This window comes from Macrobrachium nipponense, chromosome 5 (genome assembly GCF_015104395.2).
Source record: "Macrobrachium nipponense isolate FS-2020 chromosome 5, ASM1510439v2, whole genome shotgun sequence".
NCBI classification, from domain to species: Eukaryota; Metazoa; Arthropoda; class Malacostraca; order Decapoda; family Palaemonidae; genus Macrobrachium; species Macrobrachium nipponense.
Genome location: NC_061107.1, coordinates 58,951,270 through 58,974,184, shown reverse-complemented (window position 1 = coordinate 58,974,184; position 22,915 = coordinate 58,951,270). Strand labels below are relative to the sequence as shown.

The following is a 22,915-nucleotide window of genomic DNA, read 5'->3' as shown; positions in this document are numbered from 1 at the left end:
ATTTGGTGCCTCTAAGGTTAGAACAGCAGCACAAAATCCCCATATATATTATAATTATATATATATATTATATATATTATTTATAATACATTAGATTATATATATATGTATTGCCCTCTCAAGTTTAGGACAGCAAAGCACAATCCCCACGTATATTATATATATATATATTATATATCTATATATATATATAATATATATATATATATATATATTTATTTAATATAACTTGATGATAAATAACAGTGCCAAGACCAGGAGAACATTCTTTATTTAACGAGCTTTCGAGGTTCAAAACCTCATCTTCAGGCTGAAAAAATGACAAGGATGAGAAATCACTAAAAATTACATTAAAATGAATTGTCTTATTAAAAGCTTCAGTAAAAACATAAATAAAACAAAACAAACATTACATACATACTAAAAATTACGATAAAACTAAACTCGACGCAAAACATAACACAGAAACTAAAAATGCAAATAATATGAAAAGGTAAACAAACTACCCTCAAAAATAAAATGGCTAACGACCCACTTTGTGTACCTACTATGAAACTATATGATAGCTAGTTGAATACCGGACGAGTTGTTGTTCAATTCCGGTTTCATTTTCTTAATAAACAGCGACTCTGAAATTAAAAGGTCCAGTCTATTTGAGCAAAAAAGACAGTACTCTAAAATCTATGGTGAGTGAAAGGATGGTCCTGTGCTAAACGTGGTTCCCTTATGGCAGAAAATGTGGTTTAGAAAGAGGAAACCTAGTTCTAACGGAAAGACCTCTGTGTTCCAAATTCTGTGTCTAAGCCAGCGGGAACTGGATCCCACGTATCGCAGACCACACTGCGAACAGGTAAACAAGTAAACGACACTCGAATTAAGGTCCACAGGAAGAGCAGGCTTCTCCCTCAAAAGTGATCCTAACAGTAAAAGGGTTAGTAAAAACAAACCTGAAACTAACTTGAGGAAAACTGTGCTTAAGTATTTCTTGTAACTTTTTCGTACCAAGTAGCTACTATGACCAAGGAAAGGCAATTTAATATACTTTACATCTTTACTAGCAGTACTGTACACCGGTCTGGGACAAAATTTCTCATCTAGAAAATTTTTCAGACTTTGTAAAAGACAAATACGGGATAAGAATTTTCGGAAAAAATAATTCTGGAGGAAGACCATGTCTTGATGAAATAAATTAAAATCACAGCAGACATTGTAAGCTCTATTTATCATAGTACGTATTGAATTAATTTTAAACAACTTTGGTGAAAAAACTAAGATAATTTAATCCCAAGCCAGTAAAAGTACTTTTCCTATAAACGGAAGTCTCAAATTTACCTCTATTTCTGTGTACCTGAACATCTAAAAATGACAACATATTATCCTGTTCTGTCTCACAAGTAAAAGTAAAGTAATATTAGGATGACGAGAATTAAAATATTCAAAAAAAACAAATCCACGTGTGAACGTTCCTTAAACACAAGGAAAGTGTCATCCACGTACCTACGATAATACAAGGCGGTTTGAAAGCAACAGGGCATTCAGACATCCAAATCTTTTTCACAATAACCCATGAAACAATTTGCATATCAGGTCCAAGGGAATGGGTTTCCATAGCAACTCCATCTATTTGATTATATAATTTACCATCAAAAGTAAAAATGCCATCAGTTGTAGCCAATTGTAATAATTTTCGCAAATCTACTTTATCTCTCTCTATCGTCAGAATGTTTCATTCTTTACTGTAGTTGTTCCTCACGATTTCCACAAGTACTGCCAAATAAATTTTAAAACCCCTTCTCTCATTGTTTAAGATCCGTCTTTAATTACGTATGAATTTTACGTCAGTTTAGCGTCAAAGATTACTTATAAATAAGGTTTCACAGTAGATTTTGAAAAAGGATGATCGATATTCTACCCTGAACTGAAGTTACCAAACCAACATTAATGAATAATATGGACGCCTGTTTCTACATTCAAGTATAAATGATTATAGACCTCAACAGAATCTTTATGGGTAAAGTTGATGGAAATCTAGAAAGCAACAACACTATGATTTTGAAGCTCCGCCCTTTTCAAGAGTTGCCAGGTGTGGCATTATTGAATAATATACTATGTCCGAAGATTTAAAAAAAACTGTATCTTAAGTTTCCTTGCCGATGTACTATCATACATGAAACTCTGGAACTGACGGAGAAATAAAAACTTTAATCTTTTCTCTGAACGTAAACTCGAGGTTTTTTGCATGAAGAAACTATAGCAGATGAGACTGGAGTAACGTTAATTAGTCTAATTCACTTATTAGTGCTATATATCTCGAGTGATAAAAGTATTAATACCCACGCAGTAACCCCAACCCACTAATACTATCACTAGTCGCTAGAGGAACTCAGACATTAGATGAACCATAGTGTTGGGTTTTATATGATATTCCAGATTAATTCCTCAGTTCAGTCTGTGGAAGTAACAACAGATATATGATAATCATCAGATGAAGCTGCTGCTTCGTCTGTGTTAAGAATAAGAAGGTCTACTAAAACAGGAGTAGAAGAGGAGTTTGACATTCTGTAGATCCATCGTCGTTGTTCGGCTCCCTCCCGTTCCCGGTCTTCTTAATTACGCACCGGCACCGCAGTAATGGCGGAATCGAGGGAAAAAAGGTTTGCCTCCGAAAAAGCAATGCTGCCCCCATCAGAGGCCCACAGTTCAAAGGAAGATGAAAATTTGAGGTGAGTATACCTAAGCCTATTGTAGCTAAGCTAGCCTAGCTTTTTTTAATTTTTTTTAGGTCTGTCATAGCCTAGGCTACGCCTAACCCTCCTCGTTATTTTTTTGAAAGGGATTTTGGCCATGTCCCCACAAAGGATCACTCTCCATACTATGATGGGTCCTTGGAACATTTAGGTATGACTTTTTAGTATTTTTAGCCACAATGAGTACATTTAGAGATACTGGACCCCACCCTTATACCTATCCTGCAGTGCTGTCAGTACACCTCACGCGGTGTCCTGTAGGATCTACCTAAGGTTCTTGGACACTTGCTCTTGACTACTAATGTGTATCTTGGGTAACAGGACGTGTTAAAGTATACTTTTTCGGGAAAGTGGTCGTGCTACAGTAGAGGCCGGCCACTTAGTATTTTACCCTACAGCTTTCTTCCGTAGGGGAGTTAATGCCGTCAGTGCACCTGATGTGGTGCACTGTAGGCATTACAGAAGATTCTTTGCAACATGCCTTCGGCCCAAGTTGCAACTCCTTTCGTTCCTATTAGCTAGGTAGCTAACCTCCGTCTTACTTTCCACCCTCCTAACAATTGCTTCATACTCCTACTAGTGCAACTGCGAGGTTTTCCTCCTGTTTTACACCTATCAACCCTTTTACTGTCAGTTTCCGTTTCAGCACTGAATGGCCTCAGATCCCGGTACTTGGCCTGTGACCTAAATTGCATATTCAATTCAATTCCTACACCTTTCAGACCTTTTCACTGTTAGCTTTCCTTTTAGTGCTGAATGATCCTAATGTAGGTACCTAAGGTCCTAGTGCTTGTCATATAAGCCTAAAATCATATTCTATCTTTGGGTGGGGGGTCCTTTTGGGGCCTGCCCCTCAGCCAAACTTTGCATGGTGCCGCCCTAGTATAGGAAGGTAAGGTCTGGTTGGGTTTACCTCTAACCATTGCTTCATTTTTAGCTTAGTTTCCCTTTCAGCACTGAATGACCTTATCATAGGCCTAGGTCCCAGCTTTGGTGTTTTAGATTTAGCTGGCCTTATGCCAGCACGGGTTCTTGCTCATAAGGTCCTAGCACTGGCCTGTGGCTGTAATTTTAGGTTTTATATTTGTATTTTAGTCTTGCAATTTTGGGAGAACAGGCTTTTGGGTTGGGAATTACAAAATGAGTGAAATGCAAGGACCTTTGTATCCCAATAGGGCAAATGAGGAAATCATGTGTTGACAAAGGTCTCATTGTTATGGTAAAAATATGATACGGAGCCAGTTCCGTAGGGGTTAGTGCCGTCATTGCACCTAAGGTTCTTTTCAGCATCTCTTTGGCCCGTAGCTGCGACCCCTTTCATTCCTTTTACTGTATAAATTTGTTCATATTGTCTTTCGACCTTATTTTCCACCCTCTCCTAACCATTGTTTCATAGTGCAACTGTGAGGTTTTCCTCCTGTTTCACCTTGAAAACCATTCGACTATGAATTTCTTAAGTGTTTGACAGCCTATGCTATATATCATCATTCACCATGGTAAGGTCCTGGCATCCTAGGTTAGGTTAGCTTAGGTCTGTTAGAATAGGATCATTGCTAACAAATTAAACTTCAGAAATATTCAAAGCACATGTAATGATACAGGCAAATTATACAGTATTTCCAAGTCCAAAATACAATAAAGGTTCAAAGTAAAATTTTACCAAGACAAGGGTTTTTAGCTTTAGATTGAGTAGTACAGAGATGCATCCAATCCTAACCCTCCATTGAGGTTTAAAAACCCCTAACGTATAGAGGACTGATCGCCTTGTGGTTGATTACTGTCAGTTTTCTTCTGGGCTAATATGGGTAAATTATTCTTGCCTTCCTTGGCAGCATGTGGACATTGTACAGGTTTTTATTTAATATGAAACTAGGTAACTCTAGAAAAAAGCTACTTTGGACACCATGTTTAGTACCAGTGCCTTGGGGTGAACATAAAAAAACATTAACCAAAGATGGTAAATTTTTCTGTCACAGAAAATATTACAAATTACCTCATCTGTACTGCATTACATGTACAGATATGTAAACACCTTTTTCCATATTCATAAAAAAAAATATTAATGAAGGATATCTGTGTGGAGCTTTTATGTAGAATCACCTAAAACTTTTAAAACCAAAGAGAAAAATTTTCCATCTGTATTAGACATATTACAGTAAAATATTTGTGGTTATACAGTATGTTTTTAAAGACTGTATGCTGCTTTTATTTTAACTTTCCTTCATTTGAGGTCTCTGTGGTCTTGAGCTTTGAATTGTCTTGCCCCACTCTGCAAACTGAAGCCTCCAGATTAGGATATGACGTGTGCTCTATAGTCTCAGCTTATGGGTGGCAGTGTTTCTGCCAGCCTTGGAAAAAGCAGAGAGATTTCTGAGTCTAGTAAAAATTTAAAACCCATCAGTCCAGAAAAGATTTTTTTTTTGCCCCCATTAAATTTTTATTAGTTTCATCTGCACAAGACTTTCACACCTAAGGTCTAAGTGTGTCACTCTTTGGTAATACTGTAATGCATAGGAAGGTATTAAAAAATAACTTTTGACTTCATGTAGTCATCAAGCGGAGATACAAGTCACTGGGCTGTTTGTAGGTTAGTATACCTAGTAAAAACAAATTACTGTACCTTATAAATATGTGGTTTTAATATTCTCTGTGAAATAAATACGAGATTTGAATATTAATTTGTTCCGATATGAATACAAACCATCGGTCCTTTACAATAGGAAGGTAACTTGCGGCAGCTGGAATGGTCGTAAGCTTTGAACAAGGGAGTTTGGTAGTTAACTGCCTGTCTGACAGTGCATGCACCGCGCGACTGGGAGATGATGAACCACTTTGCTTTCGGTCGCGTTTGGTGGATGTTTACGTGTTTCTAATTATCACTCTGCCCGCCTTCTTTGTCGTATGCTTTGTGTTTTTTCTCAAACTTGGTTTGTTTGTGTGTGTGAGAAATACTGTAAGTACATGTACATTGTATTTTTTTTATTATTATTATTATGGATCCTCATGAATTGGAGCTGTCCCCGCGCCCCCCATCAGCCGCAGAGTTTGCCCTGGTGTGGAGGGCCATAAGTGTGGGGCCTTCCGCTCCTTTCCCGAATCCCCATGTATTATGTGCTCGATGCCGGGGGCATGAATGCTCTCTGGCCGAGCCCTGTGATATATGTAATTCCTGGTCCCAGGAGAAGTAGATGATCTATGAGGGTAGGAGGAAGCGACGTAAGCCTGCCTAGGAGTCCTCGGAAAGCTCTCCGGCAACTCCCTTGGTCACAGACACGTCTTCTTCCTTCCTGCCGCCATTGCAGCTCCCGCGTATGGCTGCTTCCCCTTTGGGGGGGAGGGTTTCTCGTTCCTTCTCTTCACCCGATCCATCGAGCGTAAAGGAGGGGGCGAGATACCCGACGTGCAGTTGTATTCGGGGTCTTCCGTTCACTCGGGGTGGGGCTTGCTCCCCCCCCGTGTGAGGGGTAACCCCTCCTACTAACCCAACCTTTGCCTCCTCAGGTGCTTCTGCTGCGGGTGACGACCTCGGCCAGGTATGGTTCTTGCTAGGTCTCCAGGGCATAGCGAGCGTTCGGGGGCTGCTGCGTCATCTGGCGGGTGCTGCTCCGGTCACCCATTGACCGGTGTGATGGTAATTGCTTCATAGCAAAGGAAGATGAAGGAAAGGAGAACGCATTTTCGAGAAGTTCAGTAAGGAGGCTTTCGCGCCCATGTTGGAGGCGCCTGTTCTCGCGGCTGTTCTGGAATCGTCGGGTGTGTTATGGAGCGCAACACGCTCCAATGTGTCGGGAGAAATGTCGCAATTTCTGATGCAATACCTCGTCTAGATTCATCTAAGAACTTCCAGAAATCTCGCGAGTCTGTGACGCTCGCCGTAGGCTCCGCCCCCAGAGTGCCATATAAATACGACAGTCGTAGCAGGAGGAAGCAGAGATCGTAGAAGAGAGACACCAGTTAGTCACAGAGAGATATCCTCAGTAAGAACCACTGGTCAGAATATCAGTGAGAGATCAGCAGCAGAGATCGTCAGAGAGAGACTAGAGACGAAGGAACTGACGAAGGATCAGAAAAAAAGTTGCTCGGGAGTTGGTTGGATACTAGTCTAGTCGTCTTTAGGAGTGGACGAATTATTTCTTGTTATCTCGACGTCGAGCAGACTTTAGAGAAGAAAAGGTCCTGCTAGAGGTTTTGGATAGTTCCTGCCTTTCAAGTAGACTAGTTTCTGCAATACGGAGTCAGGGGACGTCTGCAATCACCGTTTTCCTTTTGAGAAGCCATCCCTTTGAATTGACAAATTGATTAGCAAGTATTTGAATTGCCTCACTGTTTCCCCAGTACAAGCAGTGTAAGATTCTATCTTTTTGCACATTCAACTTACCTGTCAGATATACGTATACTTAGCTATAGACTCCGTCGTTCCCAACAGAAATTCAAATTTCGCATACACGCTACAGGTAGGTCAGGTGATCTACCCTCCCGCCACTGGGTGGCGGGACTAGGAATCATTCCCGTTTTCTAATCAGATTTTCTCGTCGCTGGTTCCTACAACATTGTTGTTGGTTCCACCCTCCTGACCTGATTTTCGCTTTTCGTTCGCCTTCTATCATCTGGACTGTCTTTTTGGTGAAGTATTGATTGTTGGATTGGCATACGCTTTTGTGGACTGTTTTTGATTACGCTTTGGATTTTTTTATAATGTTGGACTCTTCTTATGTAATTAGTGTGGTATGAATGAGGGGTGTAATGTTGAGGCTACCAAAGGGTTCGGTAGACCCTCACACAGTATGTAAGAGGTGTAGGGAGAATGATTGTTCATTTACTAATCCTTGTAAGGAGTGTGAAGTCTGATGAGGAAGGATAGAGTGCTCTAACTTCCTACTTGAAGTTAGAGAAGGATAGGATTAGAAAGGCTTCCTCTAGAAGCACGAGAGGTCCTTGTTCTAACGAGCCAGTTCAGAATACGGTAGATCTATCCTATCCATAATGTAGTCGTAGCATCTCTCCTACGGTTTCAGCTCCTTCACCCTTCACGAACCCTTGGATTCGTCTTAGGAGTTGGCTAACATGAAAGTCGCTTTAAAAAGGATGGAGCTCCAATGCGAGCATTTGAAGGTTAAAAGTGCAGTGCTCAGTGATTGCAGTGTTCCCAGTGCGATGGAGGGACGTCTGATCGGCTCTGCAACACTTCCAGGCCTAGACCTCTCCATAACTCCCAGGCCCAGAGGAGGAGGAATGTCGAAAGCCGTACGGAGGTTGTGGAGAATCCCCACCAGTCTGGCATCCCTTCGGCAGGTTCTGTTGTATCGTCCCAGACTGCCAGGGATTGCCGTTGTAAACAAAGGCATCCTGAAGAGTGCTTTTCTTCGTCCGATTCTGCTTCTCCCAGGCGCGGTTGGAGTTCGGCGGAGGAGTCGCGCCCCCTTGAAGAGGACTTGGAAAGCTCCCTAGCAGCTTGTGGATTCCAGCACAGAGCGTTTCCCAGAGGAGTCTCCATGCGGACAGGAATAGAGCCAGGAGAGCCCCTTTCAGCCCAGCGCCTTGTTTGGATTCTCCTTCGACGTCTAGACCTCTTTCTCCTCCCTTTGAAGTGTGGATCAAGAGGGCACTACCACGAAGATCCTTCTTAATTAATCTGCAGGAGCAGATTTAGTCTCTTGTGGGTGACCTTGTTAAGGACACTCCTCGCAGAAAGGACGTATCACTGCCGATCAGAGAGCCATACGTCCTCTGACCAAGACTATCGCCTCTCAGGAAGAGAGTGTTTCTTCGAGAAAGCGCCAGGCGCTCTCACCTGGAAATTTTTTTTTTTTTATTTTCACGATCCTCCTGTTTCTCGCTCTTCTCTCTGCAGGCGCGAGGCGCTTGCAAGCCGTGAGCGCCAACAAGCGCTCGGCTCTCTCCAGCCGTGTGCGCCACCCAGCTTCAAGGCGCCAACACAAGCGCGAGGCTCCAGCCAGCGCGAGCCGCTTTCTAGCTGCAAAGCTCCATCCAGGCGTGAGGCCAAAAGCTCGGGGGGTGGAGACGGACTTTCCTCGGTTCTTGCGGCTCTGCGTCCAGGGGATTGGTTATGGTCTCCCTGGACCTCAGAATGCATATTTCCAAAGTACCTCTTCATCCATCCTCAATGAAGTATCTCCGATTTATGATCCAAGGAAGATATTCCAGTTCAGGGCTTGTGCTTCGGCCTGTCGACGGACCCTGCAAAGTTTTTACGGGCCTCATGAAAAATGTAGCCAGATGGTTACATTTGAAGGGGGTGAGGATTTCTATATATCTGGACGACTGGCTTATACGAGCCAATTCGGAACGGCAATGTCTGGAGGATCTTGAATACGACTTTTGACGACCCGGTCTCTTGGATTGCTGGTAAACCTCGAGAAGTCCCAGATGATCCCAGTCAGAAACCTTGTCTATCTGGGGATTCGGATGGATTCTCGGGTTTTCGGGTATTCCATCCAGGAAAGGCTCGATCCGGGGCTGGAAAAAGTGACAGTCTTCTTAGAGAAAGAGCGAAGCTCCGCGAGGGAATGGCTGAGTCTGCTGGGACCTTTTCCTCGCTGGAGCAGTTCTTTTCTCTAGGGAGGCTCAACTTGAGGACCTCTACAGTTCTACCTCAAAAGGATGTGGAATCAAAAGTTGGAAGACCTGGCAGATTCTTCCCTATTCTTCAGGAGGTAAAGGAGCACCTCAGTGGTGATAGCTCTCTAAAGATGAACAAAGGCTTGTCCCTGCTGAACCGAGCCTGCATCTTAGGGTTGTTCTCAGACGCGTCAAGAGTCAGGTTGGGAGCAACACTAGGGGCGAAGGAGGTGTCAGGCACCTGAAAGGGGGAACAGGTGTCCTGGCACATCAACGCGAAAGAAAGAACTGTTTGCGATATCTCTAGCCTCAAGTCTTTAGAGTCAGAAGTCAGAGGCATGGTGGTCCAAGTCAATTCGGAGCGGAAAACACCACGTTCTCTGGCTTACATACGCAAGCAAGGAGGAACACACTCCTTCTCCCTTTACGGAGATTGCAAGAAACTTCTTATCTGGGCGGAGGAGAGAGGGATCACGCTCCTTACCAGATTCGTTACAGGGAGAGAAAGGAATGTGAGGGCGGACCTGTTGAGCAGGAGGAACCAAGTCCTACCAACAGAGTGGACCCTCAATCATGACGTGTGCTTAAGACTTTGGGCCCTGTGGGGCAGGCCACATGTAGACCTGTTTTGCCACATATCAGAACAGGAGACTGGACAACTTCTGCTCTTCGATAGCAGATCCGAGAGCAATAGCAATCGACGCTTCTCCTACTGGACTGGTCAGGCATCGATGCGTACGCCCTTTCCCCATTCAAACTGGTGGGGGAAGTGATAAGAAAGTTCGTATCCTCGACAGGAACGAGTCTGACCCTAAATCGTTCCCTTCTGGCCCGCTCAAGAATGGTTCACAGAGGTACTGGAATGGACGGTGGACTTTCCCAGATCTCTTCCACTAAGGACGAGATCTGCTCAGACAACCCCACTTCGAGAGGTTTCACAAAACCTCCCCGCTCTCTGCCTGACTGCATTTCGACTATCGAAAGACTCGTCAGAGCGAGAGGCTTTTCGCCAAAGGCTGCTAGTGCAATCACCAGAGCCCGCAGGTCTTCAACCTTATGGGTGTACCAATCGAAGTGGGAAGTCTTTAGGACGGTTGGCTGCAGCATCGAAGAAAGCTGTCCTTTTCAGTACTTCTTGAGGACCAGTATTGCTGACTTCCTTCTCTTTCTTTTTGGAGAGAAGAATGTCAACTGGCCAGTCTCTACGATTAAAGGATATCGGAGTATGCTCTCCGGCTGTCTTCAAAAATAGGTGGGGCCCTGAAGATAGCGGAAGATAAAGATCTACATGATCTCATCAGATCCTTCAAGATCTCCAAGAGAAAGTCCTCTCTACACCTAGCTGGAATTTGGACGTGGTTCTTAAATTCCTGACCTCTAGTAAGTTTGAGCCTCCCCATCAGGCTTCGTTCAGGGACCTGACGAGGAAGTGTATTTTTCTAATGGCTCTTGCCACTGCAAAGAGGACGAGTGAATTGCAAGCCCTGGACTCGAGAGTTGGGGGTTTAAAGGGGACTCTGCTATTTGTTCTATTTAAGCCCTTATTCCTGGCTAAAAATGAAAACAAAATCCCTCGAAACCATGGCCTAGAAGCTTCGAGGTTAAAGGGACTCTCCCACTTAGTGGGGGAAGAGATAGCAAGGTCTCTTGTCCTGTCAGGACCCTTAAGTTTGTTCATGAAACTTACCTGTCAGATATATATAGCTGTATCTCTGAAGTCCGACAGAATTTCTAAAATCTTTTACGACACACGTAGTGGAGTAGGGTGGTTAGTACCCATTCCCGCCGCTGGGAGCCGGGTATCAGGAACCATTCCCATTTTCTATCAGATTTCTTCTGTCGCCGGTGTTGGTAAACAACTGTTTACACACCTCCGCCTCAGGATTTTGGAAAACTTTTCATTGGCTTGAGTATCCTCTTGACTTTTTGGTTTTTTGTTTTTGGATCGATAGCTTGGCATACGTGACTTTGGATTGTTTTGAATTTGGCTTGGTTTTTTCCTTAAATATGTCTGGATCTAGTTCGGGCTAGCGCCAGGTGTGTTTGAAAGGATGAATGCAAGGCGAGGCTACCAAAAGCCTTGGTTGATCCTCACACATTGTGTAAAGGTTGTAGGGGACAAGTTTGTAAGTATGATTTTTGCTGTAATGAGTGCGAAAGTTTGGATGATGTACAATGGAAGACGTATGAATCCTACGTAAATAAATTAGAGCGTGACAGGATCAGGAGGTCTTCCTCCAGGAGTAAATCGGGTAGCAGAACAAGGTCTTAATGTAACCCCTTCTAACCCTCCTTTAGATTTTGTGTCTCCTAACCCCGTAGTGTTGCCTTCTGGGCCCTCAAGTGGTGTCTGTGGAGGGTAATGCCCTTTCGCCTATTCTGGATTCATTGAAAACGCTTGAATCTAAAGTTTTTGCCCTTGAAAAACAGGCAATCTAAGTGCAGTGATAGTGCCCCTAGTGAAGTGGAGGGGGGCGTCAGATCGGCCCTATAGCGCCTCTATGGCTGGGACCTCTGCCGGACTCCCAGGACTCAGGGAGAGGGCATGTCGAAGGCCGAAGGAGGGTTACGGGGATCCCCCACCGATCTGACGTCCTTCAGCAGTTCCTGTGGACGCATCCCAGGCTGCCTAAGGAGCGTGCTCGGAGCACGCATCCTGAGAGATTCTTTCTCGTCTTCCGACGCGTCCTCCCCGCGCAAGGGGTGAGGGAATCTCGTCCGGATTCGCGACCTTTGAAGAGGACTCTTCAAGATCAAGACGCTTCACGTCATGCTATGTCTGATTGGCATTCTTCTCCGGAAAGCGTAGCCTTTCCGCCCCAGAAGTCGTCTAGGACGTCATCTGATGATGACGCCTTCGAGCGCCCCAGTCGCTCAGAGCCAAGGCTGTTCCTGGGAGAAGGAAGAAGGGCGTCCCCTCGCCCTCGCCTTCTCACAGGCACAGCTCGTCTCCTCGTAAGGAGACTTCTCAGACTGAGATAATCCTTGCTATGCAACAGCAAACTGGACGCGTTTACTTAAGCAGAAGGAGACGGTTCTTCGTCGCAAGAAAGACGACAGACTTCCGATCAAGAGAACAAGACAGTCTTCTCCACCTGCTCCTCCTTTTTTGTCCCCGTCTCCTGGTATTTTGCCCTCTAGACTTCGTTCTGCTCCCCAGTGTTCGTCTAGAGGTGGCGGTAGACGTCATGAAAGAGAGAGGTCTCATCACGCTCCCCTCTCTTCTCGTCCAGAAGACGCTCGGCATTCCGACTTCGACGTTTCTGCTGGCGACGATGTTGTTCCTTTCGGACGAACTTCAGTACGTTCTGCTCTCTTCGACATGCTCGTGTCGACGCTCAACGGGACGCTCGTAGGACGCTTCGCTGGACATTAGGAGAGACGCTCCGCTCGACACTTCTTTTGACGCTTCGCTGGGACACTCAGTTGGGCGCTGATTTGGACGCTTCGTTGGACGCTCGGAAGGACGCTAGGTTGGATGCTCCGATGGACGCTAGTAAACATAGTCGTAAGAGTACTTTGGAGCGAGAATGTGGAAGTTCGCTATCACTCGGACGCTGTTCCCGAGGCTTTTGCTGACGCTTCACGTCTTCCTACATCTTCACGTTCTCCTCAAGTGGTGAGTTCTGACCCTGTGACTGTTAAGGGTTCTGTTAAGTTCCACTACCCTCTTCTTCTCGTCATCGTTCTGACATGAGACTTGGAGCGAAAGGACTTTTGCCTCTTCCTTTGGGGTTTTCACTCGGGTAAGGAAGAAGGGGAACTAAGCTGTTCTTCTGAGGATGTTGACGAAGAACAACCTTCGACGTCGGGCTTCTTCAGACTACCAAGTATTGGCTTTTCGGCTGCTTCGTGGTTTGTTTGGGGATACTTCCTTCCTTCTGCCCCTCCTTCTCCTCCATCGCAGTTTTCGTCGTCGAAAGCAAGCAAGACACCAGGGTTTGTGAAAATGAAGACGTCGTTGTCTACCAAGAGAGCTTTCCGAAAGGTTAACACCTGGATGGAGTCTAGGAAAGCAAAGGGAAGGACCACTTTCGCCCTGCCTCCGTCTAGACTTAGCGATTAAGGCAGGATGTGGTATGAAACCGGCGAAGAGTTAGGATTGAAGGTTCCTACGTCAGCGCAAGGAGATTTCGCCAGCATTGTGGATGCCTCTAGGAGATCTCTTTTAGCAATCAGCTAAAGTGTCGTGGACGACCTTCCGAACTTGACCATCTTTTGAAGGGATTTTCTTTTTAGGTCCTTCGAAGTCTTAACTTCTTAGACTGGTGTCTCGGAGTTTTAGACAACCCAGTCTCGTAAGCCAGATTCGATCAGCTTGGGGGAGCTGTCCAGTGTATTGTCATGCTGGACAAGGCCGTCAGGGATGGCTCAGAGGAGTTAGCCTCTCATTTTTCAGCAGGCGTGTTGAAGAAAAGATCGCTCTTATTGCAACTTTGCGGCTAAGTCTGGTCTCTCCCTCACCAGAGGACAGAACTTTTGTATGCGCCTTTTTCGAGTCATCTCTTCCCCCAGGCTATGGTGAAGGATCTGGCAGTAAGTCTTCAGGAAAAAGCCACTCAAGACCTTTTGGCTCAGTCGTCGAGACGTCCTGCTGGCCCTTCCACGTCTTCAGGAGTCCAATCGAATAGAAAGCAGAAGCCCTTTCGTGGAGGGACTTCCGCTAGATCGTCACCCCGAGGAAGAAGTCTTCCTAGAGGTAGAGCCCCGGCTAAGTCTAGGGGGAAGAAGTGACGAGATCCTTCCTTCAGTCACTGGTAGGAGCCAGGCTGCAGTTGTTTGGAGAGGCCTGGAGAGAAAGAGAGGCGGACACCTGGTCTCTCAACGTCATAGAGAAGGGGTACAAGATACCTTTCGTAAAGCCGCCCCGCTGACTTCCACTCCCAGGGACTTGTCCCCATCGTATCCTCGAGAAAAGCGGAAGATACTTTTCGACCTGCTCGAGCAGATGCTCGAGAAGCGAGCAGTGGAACAGGTCTTAGACCTGGCAACGCCAGGATTTTACAACAGATTGTTTCTTGTACCGAAACAATCGGGAGGGTGGCGGCCGGTCTTGGACGTAAGTCGTCTAAAACCTCTTTATAAGAGAAGCAGAGGTTCAAGATGGAGACCACCTCAGTCAGTTCTGGGGGCCTTAAGACCTGGAGATTGGATGGTATCACTCGACCTGCAGGACGCCTACTTTCACGTCCCGATACATCCCCAATCTATGAAGTACCTTCGGTTCGTCCTGAAAGGGAAGGTCTTTCAGTTCAGGGCTCTTTGTTTCGGACTGAGTACGGCCCCATTTGTCTTCACCATCTTAATGAAGAACGTGGCGAGGTGGCTCCATCTTTCCAACATCAGGATCTCGCTCTATCTGGACGACTGGCTCATACGAGCCTCTTCGCAGACCCGGTGCCTGAAGGACCTGCAAACGACTCTGTCTTAAAGCTGCGTCCCTGGGACTTCTGGTGACTTCGAAAAAGTCACATCTGACCCCAACACAGTCCATCGTGTATCTGGGGATTCAGATGGATTCAGTGGCTTTTCGGGCTTTTCCGTCCCAGGAACGTCAGCAACAAGGCATAGAAAAAAGTGTCAGCCTTTCTAGGGAAGGATTCATGCTCGGTGAGGGAATGGATGAGTCTGCTGGGGGACATTTCTCGCTGGAGAAGTTTGTTTCCCTGGGGAGGCTACACCTCCGACCTCTTCAGTTCTTCCTGTTGGACAACTGGACAGACAAGGACAACTTCGACATGATGTTAACCATCTCAGAAGAGGTAAAGAGCCATCTAAGATGGTGGCTCGATCCGTGGAAGCTGTCAGAGGGCATATCCCTCAAGCTTCGGAACCCCGACCTAATGTTGTTCTCAGACGCGTCATCCATGGGGTGGGGAGCAACACTAGGGGGGGAGGAAGTGTCAGGCACCTGGAGCAGGGGGAACAGGTAGCCTGGCATATCAACTTCAAAGAGCTGGCAGCTGTTCAGTTAGCGCTCCAGTTCTTTCAGAACAAAGTCTCCCGTCGAGTAGTCCAAGTCAACTCGGACAACACCACAGCCCTGGCATACTTGAAGAAACAAGGAGGAACACTCTCGCTCCCTGTTCGCTCTAGCAAAAGAGATTCTGCTTTGGGCGAAGGCGAGAGAAATCTCGATCTTGACAAGGTTCATTGCCGGACCGTCGAGAGTCAAGAACTCCTGTCTGCGGATCTCCTCAGTCGACAAGGACAGTTGCTGCCGACAGAGTGGACCCTCAATCAGGACGTATGTCAGGAGCTGTGGGGTCTTTGGGGGATGTCCTTTGGTGGACATTTTTGCGACATCAAGAACGGGGCGAGACTCCCCTCTTTACTGCTTCCCCGGTTCTCGATCCGGGGGCAGTAGCAGTAGACGCCCTTTTATGGGATTGGACGGGCCTAGATCTCTACGCATTTCCCCCCTTCAAGATTCTGGGGGAAGTGATGAGAAAGTTTTTCGCAGCTTCGGAGGGGGACGAGGTTGACGTTTTAATCGCCCCCTTTTGGCCCGCAGCGAACTGGTTCACAGAGGTGATGTCCTACCTGGTGGATTTTCCGAGATCTCTTCCGTTAAGGAGAGATCTACTCAAACAGCCCCACTTCGAGAGGTACCACAAAAACCTCTCCGCTCTGAGTCTGACTGCGTTCAGACTATCCAGAAGTTGGCCAGAGCGAGAGGTTTTTCGAAACCTGTGGCTAAAGCTATCGCCACGCGAGGAGACCTTCATCAATCGCGGTTTACCAATCGAAGTGGGCAGCTTTTAGAAGCTGGTGTAGGAAGAAAGGAGTTTCCTCTACCACGACCTCTGTGAGCCAGATCGCCGACTTCCTACTTTATCTTAGACAAGATCTGAAGCTTGAGTGTCAACCATTTTAAAGGCTACAGAAAGTGTCTTATCTGTAGTTTTCGCCATAGAGGTCTTGACCTCGCTAATAACGAGGATCTCCATGGTCTATTGAGATCTTTCGAGACCACCAAGGTGCCGCTACCAAAGTTACCTTCGTGGAACCTGGATGTGGTCCTCAAGTTTTTAATGTCAAGTCGCTTTGAACCTCTCTACTCTACATCTTTGTGAGATTTGACGAAGAAAACTGTATTCCTAACTGCTCTGGTGACGGAAGAAGAGAGTTAGCGAAATACAGGCTATTAGTAAACACGTCGGCTTCAAAGGGCATAATGCGGTCTGCTCTTTGGGTATGTCTTTTCTGGCTAAGAACGAAAAACCCTTCCAATCCTTGGCCTAAAACGTTCGAGATCAAGGGTATGGCAGAGATCATTGGTCAAGAGCCGGAAAGAGTCCTGTGCCCTGTTAGGGCTCTTGAGAATATCTTCGTAGAAACAAAGGATTGTAGAGGTTCTGCGGAGAACTTATGGGTGTTCGGTCAAGAGACCAAATATGCCCATGTCCAAGAATGCACTGGCATTTCTTTTTAAGAAACGCCATGAAGGAGGCGCACTCTTCTTGCAAAGACAGTGACTTTAGGCTGTTAAAAGTTAACGCGCACGAAGTAAGGGCTATTTCGACCTCGATAGCCTTTCAGAAAAATATGGCCCTTACAGATATTTTAAGTGCCACTTTTTGGAGGAGTAACTCAGTGTTCGCCTCGCACTACCTACGGGAGGTGAGAACAACATATGAAAACTGTTACTCTCTTGGACCATACGTTGCCGCAGACACTATTTTGGGGCAGGAGGTAGCGCTCATCCTTTCCCATAGAAAAGGGTAGGTGAGTTTTTAATATTTGTAATGTTTATGGTTGTAGGGTCGGACGCCGAATGCGGTCGTCCCTTCTTTTAGCCTTTGGTATATGGGAGTATTTTGTTAGGCTAACTTAGGCGGTGGTTTTGCCTCGTTGCCCTCAGAAGTATGGTCATGGTCTAGTCACATTGTGGTCCTGGTCCCGTCCCCGTTGACAGATCATCTAGAGCGCACCAACTACACAGGTCACTACCTTGTTGGTAACTCTAGTGAAGCAGAAGCAGGCTGGGTGACAGTAATCACGAAGTCAGCTATGCTAACAGGTAGGAACCAAGATGTCAATCATCTATTTATATGTTTCCTAAAATCCTTTTCTGTCTCTCCCACCGCCAAAGGTGGGATTCAGCTATATATATATCTGACAGGTAAGTTTCATGAACAAAATGATATTGTTAAGATACAATAAAGTTTGTTCATACTTCACCCCTGGCAGATATATATATTTTAAGTACCCACCCCACCTCCCCCTCAGGAGACAGTGGAGATAGAAATCTGATAGAAAATGGAATGGTTCCTGATACCCGCCTCCCAGCGGCGGGAATGGGTACTAACCACCCTACTCACTACGTGTGTCGTAAGTTTTTAGAAATTCTGTCGGACTTCAGAGAATACAGCTATATATATATCTGCCAGGTAAGTATGAAACAAACTTTATTGTATCTTAACAATATCATTTTTACCTGCAGAGAAAGAAACAGCTTAAGGGTAATCTAGAGAGTCTCTGGTGTGCGGTCAGAGACCCAAAAAGGCCCATGTCTAAGAATGCGCTGGCAATCTTTTTGAGTCATCACAGAGGCACATGCGATGTGCGATGACGATTCTTTACGGCAGCTTAGAGTAAAAGCGCATGAGGTAAGAGCCATTGCGACTTCTCTATCTTTCCGTAGAAACATGTCTTTGAAGGATATTCTGGCTGCCACGTACTGGAGATGCAACTCTGTTTTTGCATCCCACTACTTGAGGACGTAAGGGTAAACTTACGAAAAATGTTTCTCACTAGGGCCATACGTATCTGCGGATTCGGTGCTGGGTCAGGGAGCTGATTTCTAATCCTTTATTTTAGTTTAGTTAGTTTCATACATTCAAACTTACCTGTCAGATATACCATATATCGACTCCGTCGTCCCCCAGACAGAAATTCAAATTCGCGGCACTCGCTCAGGTAGGCATTGATCGTCCCCGACAGAAATTCAAATTTTCGCGGCACTCGCTACAGGTAGGTCAGGTGATCGTCTACGCCCTGCTCTGGGTAGCAGGACTAGGAACTATTCCCGTTTTTCTAATCAGATTCTCTCTGTCGCCGGTAGTATCAACATTGTTGTTACTTCCTCCTGACTGGAATTCTTTTTTCACAACGCTTTTGATCATCTTTAGACTGAATTTTTGGGGTGACTACTTGGATCGTTGTTTGGCATTCGCTATCGTGGACTGGTTTTTGGACTTCGCTTTGGATTTTCGTGAATGTCTGATTCTAGTGTTAGCTTCAGTGTGTGTGAATGAAGGCTGTTTAAGGTGAGGATTCCGAAAGCTTCAGTAGATCCTCACACTACATGCAGTGGTTGTAGAAAGGTTGAATCCAATTGAGAATACGTGTAACGAGTGTGAGAGATTGATGTGCGCAAGAATGGAAGAAATCTGACTTCTTACTTGAAGAGAAGAAGGATAGAGAGGAAGGCGGCTTACAAAAGCCGGAAAATGTCTAGTAGTTCTGTAGCTTCTTCTTCTTCTTAATTATGCCCATTCTGTTTCAGCCCGTTCACAAGTTTATATCCTCTGATTCCGCCTCAGAAATAGCGGAACTCAGAGCTTCCCTTCAAAAAATAAAAAGCAAGAGAAAATGGAAGCATTAGAAGGTAGAGAAGTGAATGTGGTTTCTCGAGTGATGTTAGTGTCCCAGTGTAGTGGAGGGGGCGTCTGGTCGTCCCTGGCGACGCTCCCAGGCCTAGACCTCTTCCAACTCTTCCCTGGGCCCAGAGGAGAAGGAAAGTCGAATAAAGCCTGTTACGGGGGTCGTTGGAAATCCCAACGATCAGGCGTCCCTTCGGCAGAATCGTATACATCTCAGTCTGCCAGGGACAGCTATAGAAAAAGCGTCCTTCGTGAGTGCTTTTCATCTTCTAGTTCGCTTCTCCGAGAAGAGGATGGAAGAAGGAATCGAAGCTTTCACGTCCGCTAAAAAGGAACTGAAAAGAAAGAACCTGAGCTTAATTCTAGCCCCGAGCGCTTCTCTGAAGAGGAGGCGCCTTCGGTAATCAAGAAAGCTAGAAAGGATTTAGATCCTTGGAAGGGAAAAGACTCTCGAGCGCCTTCCAGATCTCCTCCTCCTGATTCGAATGAGCCTTCGACCAGGAGAATTTTGATGAATGTACAGGAGCAAATAGCGTCTTTGGTAGGAGTACTTTCTAAGGAGCCTACGCCGTAAAAGAAAAACGGATTGACAGGCTTACCTGATTAAGAAGAATACCAAACTACCGATCTCCTGTCGGGCGCGACGAACCCTCCAGGGGAGTTGTCGCACAAGCGGCCATCTCTGGGGGGAGCGGTGCGTTAGGCAGGCGAGATGTGGGAAACGGAAGTAACTCCTACCAAGCGTCAGGCGCCAAACTAGGAGCCAGGCGCCAAGTAGGAGCAAAGAGCCTGACTTTACTGTAGATCGTTCTAGGCCCAGATCTTCATCCAAGCAACAAGAGCCAATTGGAGAAGAGAGAACTCCTGATAGGAGTATAGCGCCCGCTAAGCGCAATATACTTGCTATTCGAAAGGCGCATTCCATGAGCGATACTCCTACCAAGCCTCAGGAGTATTTTCTTGAAACTAGATGCGCCATCCGTAGGTCAGGAGTATTCGGGAAGAGATACTACCTGCCAAGCGCCTTGATTACTCTGGCTCGATACTCCTCCCAGGCGCCAGGAGTATTCTGGACGCTTTTTACTCCTACCAGGCGCCAGGAGTATTTCGAGCGCGATGCGCCTACCAAGCGCCAGGACGTATTCTGAGCTTAATAATCCTAACAGGCGCCAGGAGTATTTGGAGCGAGATGCGCCTTCTAGACGGCAGGAGTATTCGAAAGTGTAACGACTGTCAGGCGCCAGGAGTATTCCAAACAGGTTACTCCTACCCCAGGCCTCAGGAGTATTCTCAGCGAGATACTCCTGCTAAACGCCAGGCGCATTCTCCTCGTGAAGAGCTTGACAACCGACAGGAGTCTAACAGGCGTAGAGCAGTGATACGTGACTCTCCTAATGATAAACGTAAGGAGAGAGTTACTCCTAGCCAATCTCCTTATAGAAGTGCTTCTTCTTCGGAAAGGAAGAATCTAGAGAGGAGACAGAGGAGGGAAGGGAGCCTTCTCCTTCCGATCCTATTAATTTAGATGACGTCTCGGAGGACGAAGTTACTAACAGAGAAGGGCTCTCGAATTACAAAGTTCTTTCTGCTCTTCTCTTAGAAGAATATGGAGATGCATTAACTCCAGCCGCTCCTCCTTCTCCTCGCTCTCTATTTTCAAGTACGAAGAGACACAAGTCTTCGTCTTTCCTGAAAATGAAGCCGGCCATATCCATGAAAAGGGCCTTACAATCTCTGGAACTCCTGGATCAAGACTAAGAAGGAGTTAGGAAGGACGATCTTTTGGCATGCCTCCCGCTAAACTAAGGGGCAGGAGAGGCATATGGTACGAAACGGGAGAAAACATGGGGTTGTCTCTGCCTGTTTCAGCTGAATCGGACTTCTCCAGTCTCGTAGACTCGTCGAGGAGACATGCCTTGAATTCAGCAAAAGCAACATGGGGTCTTTCGGAAATGGACCATCTCCTCAAGGGTGGACTTTTTCACACCTTAGAAGTATGTTTAACTTCCTAGATTGGTCCCTTGGGGTCATGGCTAAGAAGTCCCCATGAAAAAGAACAACTAAGCCCTGAAACCTTGCATAGCATCCTTACATGCATAGATAAGGCGGTTCAAGATGGATCGGCGGAAGTGTGCTCCTCTTCGGTGCGGGAATACTAAAGAAGAGAGCGGTCATAGTGCCTTTCTCACTAAGGCCGTCTCTCCTTCGCAGAGATCCGCTTTGCTGTATGCGCCTCTCTCTGAGCATTTATTTCCTTCGCAGTTGGTGAGAGACATTGCCCATTCGCTAACTGAGAAAGCCACTCAGGATCTTTTAAGGCAATCCTCAAGGAAGAATAGACTGTGGCTAGTGAGGAAAGAAAGCATCTAAGCCAACTCAACAACAGCAGCCCTTTCGAGGAGGCGCTCAGGCTAGATCCATCGTCAGAAGGAAATCAACTGAAAAAAGGGGGGGAAGATCTGCCTTCCGTCCCTTTAAAGAGGAAAATGAGAAATCTTTCCTCCAGACACCTGTAGGAGCCAGGTTACAATTCTTTGCGGGAGCATGGGAAGACATAGGATCCGATCCTTGGTCAATGTCAGTAATCAAGAAGGGTTATTATATCCCATTCAAGGACAGACCCCCTTGACAACGTCACCGAGGAACTGTCGGCCAGATACAAGGACCCTGTTTCTGATGGATACTCTTCGTCAAATGGTGGAGCAGATGTGGGGACAAAAGAGCAATAGAGCTGGTACTGGATCAAAGCTCCCCGGGGTGGTTTTTACAAATCGCTTGTTTCTCGTAGCGAAAGCCTCGGGGGGATCGAGACCGGTACTGGATGTAAGTTCGCTGAACAAATTCGTACAACAACAGAAGTTCAGCATGGAAACGTCTGCCTCAGTACTTGCAGCTCTCGTCAAGGAGATTGGATGGCGTCTCTAGATCTTCAAGACGCATACCACGTCCCGATTCACCATTCGTCGAGGAAGTACCTTCGTTTCATGTTCGAGGGAAGGATCTATCAGTTCAGGGCCCTGTGTTTCGGCTTTTCTACGGCTCCCCAAGTCTTCACAGACTAATGAAAAATGTGTCAAAACACCTTCACATGAAAAGGGATAACGTCTCCCTATACTGGCCGACTGCTCATCAGGGCCAGGTCTCAAAAGCAGTGTCTGGAGGACCTGTCAACAATCCTGGATTTGACAAAGACATTAGGATTAATCGTGAACCTCGAGAAATCCCAGATGGTCCCCAGCCAGAACGTAGTCTATCTGGGGATTCAGATGGGATTCTCGGGGTTTTTCGAGTATTTCCTTCTCAAGAGAGAGTAAGGAAAGGCTGTGCCACAGTATTGAACTTCTTAGAGAAAGAGACGTACTTCAGCAAGGGAATGGTTTGAGCCTTCTGGGGACCCTTTCCTCGCTCGAACAGTTCTTTCCTCTAGGAAGACTGCATCTCCGTCCGCTTCAGTACTTCCTGAGAAGCAGTTGGAGTTGGAAGACAGGACAGCTCTCGGACACGTTTCCGATCTCATTGGAAGTAAGCAACAGTTAAGGTGGTGGTTGACCCCCTTGGAAGAAAACAGAGGCGTATCCTTAGAAGTTCGGAACCCAAACCTGACATTGTCTCAGACGCTGTCGGAGACAGGTTGGGGTGCGACTCTAGGGTCCGAAGAAGTGTCAGGCACCATGGGCGGAAGAGCAGGGGGGTGTCATGGCACATAAATTGCAAGGAGCTCTTTGCGATTCACCTCGCGTTAAGGAGCTTTCGAGCAGATAGTCAGAGACAAAGTAATTCAGATAAACTCCGACAATACGACCGCTCTGGCTTATGTCAAGAAGCAAGGAGGAACTCACTCTTTCGCCCTATACGAACTGGCAAGAGATCTGCTGATTTGGGCAAAATCAAAGGAAAGGAATGTGATCCTTCTAACGAGATTTGTTCAAGGGGAGAGGAACGTGAGACGGACAGACTGAGCAGGAGGTTCCAGGTCCTTCC

The 22,915-nt window shown here is 46.2% G+C and overlaps 1 protein-coding gene across 1 annotated transcript in view; it reads left to right on the top strand.

Moving 5' to 3' along the window:
• The first annotated feature begins 2,358 nt into the window (after positions 1–2,358).
• LOC135215359 (uncharacterized) overlaps positions 2,359–22,915 on the top strand; it is a 519,194-nt gene continuing 498,637 nt past the window's right edge. Inside the window, exon 1 of the mRNA XM_064249919.1 lies at positions 2,359–2,723. Coding sequence (XP_064105989.1) covers positions 2,632–2,723 — 92 coding nt within the window. The 5' untranslated portion in view covers positions 2,359–2,631. The remainder of the gene's footprint in view (positions 2,724–22,915) is intronic.